Here is a 13,747-nt window from a genome sequence, read left to right on the forward strand (position 1 = left end):
CCTGCTGAAATGGAGGGCCCTGCCTCGACGCTGAGAACTTGCTACATGAAACACTGCAGAGTGCTTGGCATTGCTGAAAATCCACCTGAGCTGGGGCAAACCCCCCTCTCCAGGAGCTGCAGGTGCTCTCGTAGGATTGTGAAACAACAGTGCTCAAACAGAGTCAGCAAGTGTGCCCTGCCCATCATCCCAGAATATCCAGGCTTCCAGGATGTCAAGGTTTGCATGCCAAAACTCTCTTTGCAATATATGGTGACTGCTACCTATTCTTCTGCTGGATGAATAGCTCCCTTATGTTCTGGGAAGCTGATGTTTGATATGATAATAAAGTCTGAGCTGTGGTTTGGTGTAGAAAAACTTAACTTGAAAGGCTTTTATTCTGCTACGTTTTAAAAGCTGATTATTATTTTTAGGTTGATTTTGTTTTTAAAACCATTTTTAAAAGTTTGAGTTAGGAAGACTGCTTTGGTCTGGTTTAAGTGTCCAATTACCTAACTTACTCCAAAAGTACAACCACTGCAGGCAGGGACATCAGATTTGCTGGGTCCCCTCCAGAATGAAGTGTGATGGAATAGTGGGAGATCAAAACCTCGATTGCTTTTCAGTTTACATGGCATGTCCAACCCACTATTGCTCATTTGAGCTCAATGTTGCTCATTCGTTAGGAGCAGGCAGCGTGCCAGGGGCTGATGATGGAGTGCCCCACTGAGACATTGCTGGGCTCTCAAACCAGATTTGTGGCTGGACCCTTAGTGAGGATCTAGACTTAATTAGAGATTGTCAGAAACTGCATGAGTGATGGCTTTTTTTCTTTTTTTTTAATACCAAAGGCATTGTCAGGAGTAATAAATGATTGCAAAATGTTCCACGACCCCGCTGTGGCTGTCATCTACATACAGTATAGTCTTTCTTTTTATTGATTAGAAACAGTAATATAATATAAAACAGTTCTTCTCTCAAGCCAGACTGCTGAGGTTTTCAGAGAAAAAGGCCATGGCTTGTACAGAAACCAGCTGCTGTTCCTGGTAGCTTGAGACAAGCCAGGGTGTCTTGGAGTGCCTGGGAGAAAGGTGGGAATGGCAGAGCAGGGACTTTGAAAACACAGAGGACACTTAAGTGTGGGAAGGCAACCTTTTACATGGGGGGTTTCTGCCAAAATTTTACCTCCCAGTCAATAAAAGGACTTATCACATGGATGTTCCCCTGAAATCAACCTAAAGGTGCCTGAGTGTATCAATGGGGGCTGGGCCAGGTTTTTCTTTTTACTATTTAAATAATTTGAGTATTGATTTGGCTGGTTGGAAAGGAGAGAAGCATTCTGCAATGGGAAAAGAGGAGAAAAAATATGCATATTGATGATGATGATGAAAATAATAATAATAAACGCCATAGTTTGAAGATGTAGAAATGAATGTATATTGAATAGTTCATAGTTTTAGGATGTAGAAATGAATGTATATTGAACGTGAAAATTGCAATTTTTGTAAAAATACACTGAGTTCAGCAGTTACCTGGGATTAAAGAAGGTGGAGGGAAAATGAATCTCTTAGAAGCAGGATCAAGTTTTGCCTTGGGAAACAGCAGCTACAAGCTAATGGGATTTGAAAAAGGTAAACCTAAAGTTCTGTTAATACAGACAAGTGAGAAATTTTAAAAGTTAGAATTTCACAGAGACAACACAAATTGTGTCACAGTCAGCTGGAGGTAAAAATGCTCAGCATTGACCTCAGCCCCCTGGACTTCTGTTCCAGAGAGGGATTGGTACCAAACTGCTTGGTCTTCAGGCAATTTGGATTAAGAATCTCAAACATCTCAACAGCTGTTTATTGTATGGAACCTTATCCCTTAGATCCTATTTCTGCTTAAGCCAACATATCTTAATTCAGATTTCCTTCTTCTTTTTCCTCCCCCCTCTCTTTAAAACAGATATCAAAAAGTTATTTGGCAACTCCTGCCTTCAACCAAACGTTCCAGGACCTGGAAAGAGGGAAGAAGCTCAGTGACCTCCCAAGGAGGGGCTCCTTCCCCCATGGCCTGGGGGGCTCCTCTGGAGGCTGCTTGAGAGGCCACCAGCCCACCAGCCCTGGCTTCCAGGACAAACCCCTGCAGGAGTATTTCAACGAGAGGCTGATGGAGCTGGGGAGCTGCGAGAGCAAGGGGTGCAGCAGGAGATGCAGGGGTTTTGCAGAGAGGAGCCAGAGCCGGCGCAGGAGCGGCTGCGGCGCCGCGCGGGCGCTGGGCCAGGAGGGAGAGCAGCCCTGCAGCCCAGCACAGCAGCACAGCCACAGGGGCATGCAGAGCAAGGCTCAGCAGGAGATCCACAACATCCTAAAGGTCTACTCTGGTGACTTCTTGGAGCTTTTGACAGTGCCCATCACTGCTCCTCTAGAAGCGTTGGTGCAGGAGAAGTGATGCTGGAGCTGGTCACAGGTTTTCGTGCAGCCCTGGAAGAGTTGTTCCTGCTCTGCACCACATTGATTTTAGCTCAGGGGCTTGTTTTGGGATTGTTCTTGATTAACATTGCATGTATTTGTTTTCAGTTATTTCCTGGAAAGAATCAGCATGATTGAGCCATAGGTGCAGTACATACATGCATGTATTACTAGAATACTTAAGTTGCCTTCAAAAAAGCTGATTAATGTCAGAGGAGTAGCTTGTTTCCTGCTGTGCAGTTTGTGTTAATTAATCTGAGGAAAGGCTGTTGTATTCTGCCTCTTTATTTCACTTGTTTTAAGCCCCTTGCTTTTATGATGTCACTGTGGCCCAACAGATTTATGTTCTTACTGTGACTTATTTCTGACACAGATGCAAATAGTTGATGAGAAATTACTGATTTTCAGTCATTGCCATGTAATTATGAGGTGGATCACTGCAAGAGTCTGATGCATGAAGAGGCAAACACAGACATAAGATCTACTTTTAAATATGATCAGCCATTATGGTTTTATTTGCAGACTCAAAACGCCTTGACTCAAAAACCACAGCAGGGGCAAAGAGGAAAAAATGCTGGATTTAAGTTAGGATGATGGAATTAAGTATGAAAGAAGGCTCCTTCCCTCTTTCCTTCTGTAAATACAAGAACCACATAGGGAATTCCTAATGTAATCTGAACTTCAAATTGTTTATTGTATTTTAATGTTTATCGTGGTCATGTAAGTATAAAATGTCAGCTGCAGCTGAATCCTTTTACTATGGGAAATGTCAATGTTTAATTCCACAGTGAATATCAGACCCAAATGAAGCAATGATTTTAAGCTTCCAGAAAGATCTATTACTGCCTGTGGTATCATCAGCAATAAATTCCTCATTATAGTTGTGGTTTGAATGGATGTCTCTCTCTTTGCTTTCAGACTTGTTTTAATGTGATTTAACAAGTAAACCATGGCCCTGGCTGTACCCAGCCCCTTCTAATCTGACTCCTCTCCATCAGTTTTCCCTCCTTGTTCCTCTGTTTCTTCAGCCCTGGTGAAACTTGCCTCAAGTTTTCTTGTCCCTTGTGCAGGTCACATTTTCCTTCTTCCCAACACCAACTTGCAGAAATATTTCTTCTGCATTGCCTCCTCAGCTCTTGGCCTCACGTTTGTGTTTTTCACACTTTGAAGAGACCAGGGAAGGGGAGGGCAGATAAAGGAACTTCTCACATCCCTCAGGAAACAACCAAGAGTTTCCCCCTTAAAAAAAGGGGAAGGGAAACATGTAAGACTCATTCCACATCCTTTTCCCCATCCTGGGATCAAGATAATCTAAGGGAAACGAGATAGGATACTGAGAGCTCTCAGTCCTTTGTTTGTGGGAGAAAACACTAAATATTTAGGGCAAATGAATTTTTCTGAATTCCCAATTGTCTTCCTGCTGCAAATGCAGGGAGCAGCCAATTAGGTGAGATTTTCCCTGCAGGAAAATATTTTTATTTTTAAAGATCTAAATGGAAGTCTGAAACTCATAATGTATTAGCAGATGCCATTGAAGGGATGCATCTGGTTTTCATTGTGAGTTTGCCAGAGGTTAGTTTCTCCTCTAGGAGTGGATGCACAATAATAACATGGTATTATGTGAGGGCATAATAATAACAGTGCATGAGGAACACTATTAATGGGACACAGGCAACCTTAATTCTTTCATTTCTTAAACATGTGGCTTTGCACACTTGGATGTGTCCTTTTGAAGTTTGGTTTTGCGAGTCATTTCCCATCTACAAGGTTTTCAGAAAAGGGAAACTGCCTGCCTTTTTGCTCCTGATATTTTAATGACTGTCACACTGCAATAACCCCAGATTAGCAGGTCTGGAGCATCCTGAGCCTCTCTGCAGATCTCTGCCATTTGAATTAACAGAGGTATGTGGAGACTTGCACTGCTAGGGTGAGACTGACATTTGCTGACAGCAAAGGAAAACAAAGCTCCCTTAAGAAAAAAATTAGCAGCAATAAGCTGCAATTAAAAAGAAACCAGAAAACCAGGAATTCTCTTCTCTGAAAGAGTGGTGAGGCTTTGGAATGGGTTGCCCAGGGAGGGTGGTGGAGTCCCTGGAAATGTTCCAGAAATGACTTAATGCTATGGTTTAGTGGACAAGGTGGTGTTTGGTCAAACGTTTGACCTGATGATCTTGGAAGTCTTTTCCAACCTTAATGATTCTATGGTTCTGTGATTTACCCAAGCATCTGTAAATGGGTTATTCAAGCTGCTCAGCCTCTGGGCAGTTCCTCTTCTCCACTCAAGAGCATCAGTTCTTAACAGGCCATATTTAAATTTTATTTTTTACTTTTACTGAATGCCAAATGTGAAACAGAATTTCAAAACCCCAAAAAAGAGACTCTGACTTGGCAGAAACTTGCAATGTTTCCTCCCCCAGAAGGACCCCATAGACCTGAAATTTCACAGTCAGGCCCATTTATGGAATTTTTCATCTGTAAGGCACCCTGAGGAATTATAAAAAGTTGACGTGCCTTTTAAATTGGATTTCTTTCAAAATAGTGTCATGACTTTCCTTTGAGAAGCTGCACATCCCATGTCAGAGATAGTGGAAAAGTCTAAGAAGACTAAATCTCCCTGGAGGGAACATATCTAGATGTTGCTGCACAGAAAAGACATGAAGTTACAGATAAAAAAACCCCAAAAACCCAACAAAACACCAAGAGCTGTTAAGAGAAGAAATAAAATTTCATCTCACAGCCTCTCAGATTGTTAAAACCTTGTGAAAAAATGGCTTGGGTTTGTTTGGAAAGTGATAATATGCATGACCTGAATTTATATAGTCTATTACCTTGGGTTTTACTGAGCTTAGCTGTTGGATGTAGCTGCTTCTTTCATGCAGATAATCTGTTTTCTCAGTGTTCTTCCTTGCAACTTGGTGCAGACACTGCTTGCCATTAGTAGTCTCATAAAAATATTCTTTATGCCTCTTTGAAAAGTTCTTCTTTCTCCTCTTAAAGGAAAAGCAGTGCACCATCACTGTCCTGCTGGTGATTTTGCAGGCACCCTTTATCTCTGTTTCAGATGTTCCTGTGTGGAACTGTGCACAGCACCCCTGGCTGGTTGTTGTTTTCCTCCTGTAGATTTATTCTCTCTGTCTGGCTGGAGCTTAGGCAAAGCAGGGCCTCATAAATCAGGCAGTGCTCACTTCTCTTAAAGCAGAGCTCAAACCTCCTGCAGCTCGTGTTCCTGCTGGGATTTTGTCACCTTCTCCCTGAACTTGCCCCAAAAGCTGCAAAAGTTGTGTTGGCTGCTGGGGAAGGGGAAGGGGAAGGGGAAGGGGAAGGGAAGGGAAGGGAAGGGCAAACACAACCTGATGAGAACAGAACCTGCACAAAACGAGGTCCAACCTCAGGTTGGGTCCCTCAACCTTTGTGGTGGGACAGAAACCACAAAGCCACCCAGGAAGAGTTGGGCTGCACCCCACTCTTGCTGCAACCATCTTCAGGATCCAAAGCACCTGAGGGATCTCTGCTTGATTAGGTGCCTCATTAAAGCAAAACATATGGTTTCCATATATTTAAATTAAGGAATTTATTAAAAAAAAAAGCCAAAAAACCCAATCAAAACAGTGGTTTGATCTAAATACAGCAGCACTGTGACATTACTAGGACATTATGTACGAAGAATCCAAGCAGCCATAGAACACAGAAGCCTTTATCTTCAGTAACAATCTCAAAATGAAACTAGCTTCATCAAACAATGTTAAAGATCTCCCTGGAAAGAGAAACAAAACCAAACAGACCCTCCCCGCCCCTAACCCTCTGGATATTAGAATGACTTTTTTTTGTACAATATCAACAGCCACTAGCTCTTCTAATTGAGAACACTTGCTTTAATTTATTACAAAAATGATCTGTTGACTCAGTTATGAAAGACAACTTTTAACATTGCTTTAGAAGTGTCTGCTCCTCTTATAGACTACAGTATTAGAAGTGCTTAAAAACATTTACTCCTGGATATGCTCTTGAAATTCAATCAGAAGGATATTCTGTGTGTGTTTATATATCAAATATGAGTTTTAATTTTTAAAGCAGGTGAAAAGACTAACCCTAATATGAAACTGCAATTTTACAATTTAATTATTAGTCAGATATGGGCAACCACATGATAGTTCATGAAATCTTTAGGTCTATCTACATTGCTCAGAAACACAAAATAAAGTTTTTACAGCTTTCAGCTTCAAAAGGCTAAAATGTTCAGTCTTTTAGAAGAGTGTCCAGTGTTTAAAAGAAATGCAATTAAGGGAGACCGCATTCAATACACATGAAACAACTCGTTTGAGCTTGCTAATTAACATATCCAACAGCTGCACGTGGGGTGATGAGAAAGGAAAACACATTTGCCATCCAGCCACTACCTGAGGTGTTTCTTCTCTGGGAGTGAATCTTCTCTGCAGGACCACTCCAGAAATCCTGGAGTTCCCCTCTGGAGCCCACTGACCCCAGGCACTTCTGCTCTTTTTGCCTCTTGCTTCCAGACCCAATCTGCCCCAGATCCACGTTTGGGACCTCACACAGCACCTCACTCCGTGGGTGCCTAGGGAATCCTCTGCAGGCTTGGCCAAAAGAGTTGAACTAATGAATGTTGCTTTGCTCCCTTCCCCATAACTATTTATCTCCATTCTAAAATCAGAGGAAGTGTTTCCATGTGGATGCCACACTTACTGGCCAGATCTTCAGCAAGAAATGAATCCTTAAAACATTTGCACTGCCACCACTTTGTCTGCTGGAGATGTCTTACAGAAGTGCAGTTTGTTCTGTTTCATATCTCTAAGGAGCTAAGACAAACCAATAATAAAAGAGTCCTAATTTAGGAGAGTGTCTCACTAGTCATGTAAAGAAAGAGCAGCTACACTGAGCCTACTTCATTTAAATAATAATACAAAGACTTGATACTGATCTGGTTTATGCACAGACTCCAAAGTGCTTTCCATTGACAGACAGAGAGCATCCCTCCGTGTTTGGGAATGGGAAAACAAAACTGCACCGAGGTTGGCCCAGGGCAGTGAAGAAAAACACAGCCAGAAGAGGAATACAAACCATCACTCCTGGCTCCAGTACATAAAGCAAGGAGAATACATATGTGCCAGCAGTAATATCCATGTTAATGAATAGGCAGCAATCTGTTTAAAATTGCTTCTTTCATAAAGCCCATTTGTCAGTACACCAGCTTAGCTGATCCAACTGCAGCAGATTGTATTTGTATTATCACAGAGACATTTGGGGGAGGTCAGCCCATAATACTGTAGCATATTGTTGGCATTCACCTTCTTTGATGAAATTTTTTCTTTTCCCCAAAGGAAATAATTTTAAAATTCTCTGAACCAATGTCTTTATCTTTTCAGTTTTGCATTTAAGGAAAGACAATTATTACCAGCCAGCACTTTAATATTATTTAGTATAAAAGGAAGTGTGTCCTGTCCAGCACACAGAAGAGATGTTTTAAATTGATGTAGACTTTCTCTTAACTTTACATGAGGGTGTTAGTAATTATTCTCCTTACTCTAAATCTTTAGTAGTATTTTAAGTTAAAGGTCATATTTGTGAAAGGCTTGAGAAAGACAACTCTGGAACGTCCTGATTTCCATGGAGCCACTGAACAGAGTGATTCTTCCAAAATTCACTGCCAAATGAACCTCCCCGCAACCTGAGACAGACTGGGCCCATCCTTGGGCAGGAGAGCCTTGAAGGGAGGACTTCCAGAGCTCCTGCAGGCTTCCACATGATGGAAGATGGCCCACATGCCAAGAGACAGAAAGGATGTTCCTCCAAAGAAAAATCCAGTCTTTCCAAAGACTGTATGGGAAATGCCTGACAAATGATCTCCTCTGCAGTGAGTAACTTCAGTGAATGTGACAAATATTAACTGAACAAATCAACGATCACAACTAATTGTGGAGCAGGGGTGAAAACACCAACATCTTGTTCACAATGGAGCCTGTTCCTGTCCCATGGATGTTGGTGAGGAGCAGCAGCTGTGCTCTGGGGTTGTGCATTTATTGCTCTTCCAGAGCAGCCTGTGCAGAGAGCTCCTGGCTGAGGCTGGGTGCACAGAGCAGGCTGATGCTGTCCATGCAGGCTGGGGGATTCCTGCTTGCCTCATCCAGCTGTCCCCTCTGACCCTCAGAGGGACAACATTGTCTTTGAACCATGGGCCAGCCCTTGTGTGTGCAACCCCCAGGTCACTGCAGGAACTCTGACCAGCACATGGTGACCCCAAGGAAGAAAGTGCAGCAGTGTGGGGCCACTGCACCCCTGCTGAAGATTCACACACCGTGGGACTTCACAGCCTGTCCTCCAGAGCTCACAGCTTCTGTGTCTTCCTCACCCTGCCTGCGGTTTTACCACGAATGCAAGTTCATTTCCTGCTGGTTCTTTCAGTTGAGGCATGGGCACTGAAAAAGGTCAGCTGGATTTGTAACGTGAGCAGAGAATTCAAGCTGGATCCAGAGGTTTGGGTGAGTGACCTTAAGAATCTGTGTCTTCCAAATCTGGTGCTTTACTGGGTCAGCCAAGTTTGATTCCTACTGCTGATGGCACTCTCAGCTGTAGTTTCTGGGGTGACTGCAAATTGAGGTGGAACCAAGCTGTGTCTATGGAGAGCTGTTTTGTCTCTGAGCTGGCAGGAACCAGCAGGGCCAGGTGAACACTGTGATATTGAATTCTGCAGCTCCCTGACACTCACTTTGATCTGCACTACCTGCTTGGTTTGATTATCTTCACACCTTTCCCAGCTTCACAAGCAGGTTTTTGTTCAGAAACAACATCTGAGTCATGGCCATTCTTGAGAAAAACCTCTTTTTAGATAATCCAGGTCAAGAGTGCACATCTAAGAGTTCGTTATTTTTTGTTTCCTTCATTATTCATTTGTTTAAAAAAAGCCTCACATCCAACAGTGGGAGAAAAAAATGCTACAAGACTCAAATGAACCTTGAGACACTGTAGGAAATGAATAGCAAACACCTGACTCATGAAAGTCTGTCAACTAATTAGTGTTCATCAGACTCCTCAACAAAGATTTAAAAATAAAAGGCATGCTTGCATAATTCAGGATCAGATTGCAAATGATTTCTGATTCTTAAAAAGAGCTAAGTTTGCTCATCTGTCTATTTAAAACAAGCAACCAGATCTGAGCATATGCATTTTTTGGAAAGAATTTGGATGGTAACTGAAGACGAGATAAAGGAAATGAATCAGTCTGGAAAGCTATTACAGAACTACTCCTTTCAACTCCTTTGTTACCTGCAAACCAATCTCAAAATTCACCTGGATCAAAATACTAAAAACCTTATTGCAAATTCTCTCCAAGGTTGTATGACAAAACTACTTTTGTTTTTTTCAAAGTTCCCAGTGGTTTTTAAATTTGACTCCATGGAGCCAACAGCCAAATGCCTGTGGAAGCCTGGCTGTGCAGGGCACTGCCTTGACAGGGCTTCAGCCCTGAGTTCTGGGCCCAAACTGCACCTGGTCACACAATGGAAGTGCAAGGACTGTGCTCCTACTCCAGCTCTGAGTGCAAGGTAAGCTGAAAAATTAAAAAAAAAATCCCAACAAAAATAAGAAGGAATAAAAAACAAATCCTACAGGTTTTGTTGTTGTAGGCAAACCATGACAAGGAGATCCCTAGGACTGGTCATTAGCACTTCTGATGGATTTTAAGCCTTCCAGGGCTGGTGCTGAAAGGTTCTGCTGCCCCAGCATGGTAATACTGTTTGTAGTTTGTAGAGACACTGCAGGGATGAAATCTCTGTCTGCTGGTGGTGTTTCGTGTCTCTCCCCTTCCTCTCTCACTGCTCCAAGGAGGTGGGATTCAGAGGGGCTCCATCCCAGGCCTGATGCCTCCAGGTGCACAGCAGCATCCTTCTTCCGTGCCATGAGAATTCCGGATATCCAGCCCTAGCATCACACCCTGCAGGTACCCAGGGAGAATGAATGCTTTCACCCTTCCAGGACTCTGCCAGAGTCCCAGAGCTGCTGAGTGAGCACTGTCCTGGCTGAAAGGAGAGCAGCACAAGGCACAAATGCTGTCATTCACTGCTGTCCCTAAAACGTCATCCACCACAGGTTAAGGCTTTAAGGCTGGGAGCATCTAAAAGGTATAATCAACATTTGCAATTTCTTCACCAGCTTTCAGAAAGGGATTTGTTAGTATTTCTCAGTACTGGGAGATGGTGAACAATGAAGATTTTAGTCTTCACATGCCAAATTAGCAACATCTCTAAAATCCTGCATCTTCTATAAGATCTGCAATGCCACCATCTGACATGGGAGAATGGCTGAAGCCTCATCTCCCTGTCTTGACTCTTCTCTGTCAGCTGCTCTATGCAAGTCCCTGTTCTGTCTCTGTCTCACAGCTTCAAACTGCTTTGCTGTGTCATTCCTGTGTGCTTCTCACTCAGGGATTTGCCACCACTAACCTTCATCCTATTTTCCCTCAGCACTGGCCACACAGAACATGCATGTGGCAGTCTAATGAATTTTGGCTATTAACACTCCCACTGGAACATCACTTCCTTGGACCCTGGGGTAGCTCCACTGCTGGCTAACAGGATTTTAGACACACCAGGGTGGCTTTCAGATGCTCCTGATGACCCAAAGGTTTAGAAAAATCAGTATAGTCTAGCCAACATTGTAAAGAGTGTGGGGAACCAACACACTCTGCAGAACACTTTGGGCTGCAGCTGTGGGCACAAAAATTTTCTATTTCCTGTGGAAGTAACCATATTTTTGGTCTGGTGTTCTTAACAATAAGAGTGAAATACTTGAGAAAAGCCTGATTCTGATGCCTGAGGTACTGCTACTGATCCTGCCTGATCTGCTCATCCTAGTGGGGACAGAGGTTTTGTCAATGGTTAGAGGATCCCGGACAAAGAACGATGGAGCTGGGAGTGGGAATTATTATTTCACACTGGCATTTCATTCAGTTGAGGATCTAATCGAGGGGATGTCTCAGGGGGTGTTTGCATGACACATGGAAGTATTTTAAGTGCAGGCACAGCCTGTGGGTTCTGCTACTGCCCAAAAGAAGCTCAGATCCCACTCTGAGCCTCCACAGCTCAGCTCCACAAAGCTGTCACAAATCTCATGGTTGGCACAAACCAGACTGCTGAACTTCCCTCCTGCTGCCTCTTTGATGTGGGCAGCCGTGGAAGGACCTTGGGCTTTTCACTGCAGTATGGAGAACAGTTTGAGTTTTGCTCTCTTTTCAGCAGGTGCAGGTTTGAAGTCCTAGAAAAAGAAATGGACATTTGCTATCCTGGTCACCTCTCCCTCAGCTTTGTTCTGCCTGTTGCCAGAAACAGCACAAACACTAGTGAAGGAAAAGAGCTTAAAACAGGGCTCCCTTTCTAACTAAAAAGCCTTTGATGGAACAACAACATAAGTGCAAATCTCAGCTGTGCTGGTCCCAAGACATCACAAACCATCAGCATAGCAAGTAGCGTTTTTGAATGCATCAAAATCTTGTCTTTTAGCATTTAATGCGAGACATTACAAACTAATGAAGAGGAGAAATGTATGCAGTGTTGCTGTAAACCAAATATACAGATGTAAAATAATTAAGAATAAACTGTTCCATAAAAATGCATGTCAATAAACCCCCGTCTGATAAAGTGATTTATGAAGAATTTTCTAGAATTGCTAAAAAGAATGATTTCTCATTTGAGGCTCTGGAAGTCTTGAGTCACATTTTGTTTCTTTTAAAAAAATGTCTTAAAACACATGGCTTTACAGCTGCTGCTTGGAAAATATACACCTCCAAAGTCTGACTTTCATTTAAATACAAATGTACAAAATGTAAACTGAGACAATAGAGAAATTTACAAAACTTTTCTTTAAAAATAATAAAGACAAAATTCAGTTCTAGTATGATGCTATTTAAATACGTGCAAGTAGTCATGTTCATTGAATTTCTATTGCAATGTTCTAAAGAGACAAATTTGATTCACACAGTCTTGAGTGCCACCTCCAAAAACAGACCTGAGTGGAAATTTCTTCTTAAAATGTGAGGCTCCACTGGAAGGAATGGATAGAAAATCTCCATTTTGGGAGATCCAGATTTGCTTTCTTTTCACTCAACGGTGGAGGCTCTCTCATCCACAGAAGCTCCAGAGATTATAGTGGAAGGATGCAACATGTTGTTTCATGGGACTGAGCTGGAACTAGCTGCTTCCAGTGGAGTTTGAACTTACGTGATTTGAATTTATGTGATGATTTAAACTGGCCTTTGAATTTGGAGAACTCTTTGAATTGTTCTGATGCTGTAGGAAGAGGAAGAAAATGACAATTAGATTTCCATAATATGCTACGGTTTTATTTTAAATCCAGCACCTTTCATTTTATGGTACTGGCTGGACTGCAAAATTCTTGCTTGAAGATCTTCAGATGCAAAATATTCTTCATTTTGTAGTCTCTCTAGGTCAGCAGAACCATGGCAGTTCTTGAGCAATGCAGCAAAGAAGACTCACTCCAGCTCCAGGAGCCAAATCAATTCAGCGCAAAATGTCAGTATCTGCTAAATCTGAATACAGAGAGTACCTGCCAATGCTCAGGCATGGCTTTAACCCTACAGAAAAAACCCAACCTAAGAATGTTATTGACATTTGCAAGTGGTGCCTTGGTGTCTCATGAAAACTGCACATCATGTTTCATCCAGGCTGCTCTCTTCTTTATTATCTTTACTTTCCTGACACAACTACCTCCCTCAAAATGTTTTCCTTTTTATTTTTTAAACACATAAATCAAGGATTTTCACAAGGAACTTCTTAAAACCATAGAACAGTTTCAAAAGGCATTTCAGCATACCACTGAAAAACAGGTTGGGTGAGAAGTTTTCAACAGCTGGAAACAAAACTCATGAGCAACACTGGTGGCAAAAACAATCATACAAGGTAGACGAAAAACTTGAGATATGGAGGAAAATGTGAGAGCCAGCCCTCTCTAAGATGAACTGCCTTTCTCCTAGCACAAATATCACCAGAACAGGGCTGTGAAAACAGGCATCTACAGGAGTTTCCTGATCTTAGTTAAAAGATCTCACCTGTCGCTTAAATATTCTCTGTAGCAATCCTTTCTTGGGTGGCTCTGGGGGGTAGCTTTTGTTTAGGTCTGGTGAAATAGTACCATTTGGTCCAAATACATTCAGCTCCTTGAAGCACTCTGTTTCTATCATCTAGTGAAATATAGAGAGAGAGAGAAAAAAAGGAATTATTCATCTGCACTAAATAAATTCCAGTAGTGCTAGGTTCTTCAAAGTCAGCAGTGTGTGAGGAGAGTTA

The 13,747-nt window shown here is 42.4% G+C and overlaps 1 protein-coding gene across 1 annotated transcript in view; it reads right to left on the minus strand.

Annotated features, from left to right (window-relative positions):
• Positions 1–5,984: 5,984 nt before the first annotated feature.
• GRK5 (G protein-coupled receptor kinase 5) overlaps positions 5,985–13,747 on the minus strand; it is a 171,781-nt gene continuing 164,018 nt past the window's right edge. Inside the window, exons 16-17 of the mRNA XM_031062569.1 lie at positions 13,510–13,641; positions 5,985–12,730 (exon numbers count right to left, since the gene is read on the minus strand). Coding sequence (XP_030918429.1) covers positions 12,632–12,730; positions 13,510–13,641 — 231 coding nt within the window. The 3' untranslated portion in view covers positions 5,985–12,631. The remainder of the gene's footprint in view (positions 12,731–13,509; positions 13,642–13,747) is intronic.

Source organism: Geospiza fortis, unplaced genomic scaffold (assembly GCF_000277835.1).
Source record: "Geospiza fortis unplaced genomic scaffold, GeoFor_1.0 scaffold719, whole genome shotgun sequence".
Lineage (NCBI taxonomy): Eukaryota > Metazoa > Chordata > Aves > Passeriformes > Thraupidae > Geospiza > Geospiza fortis.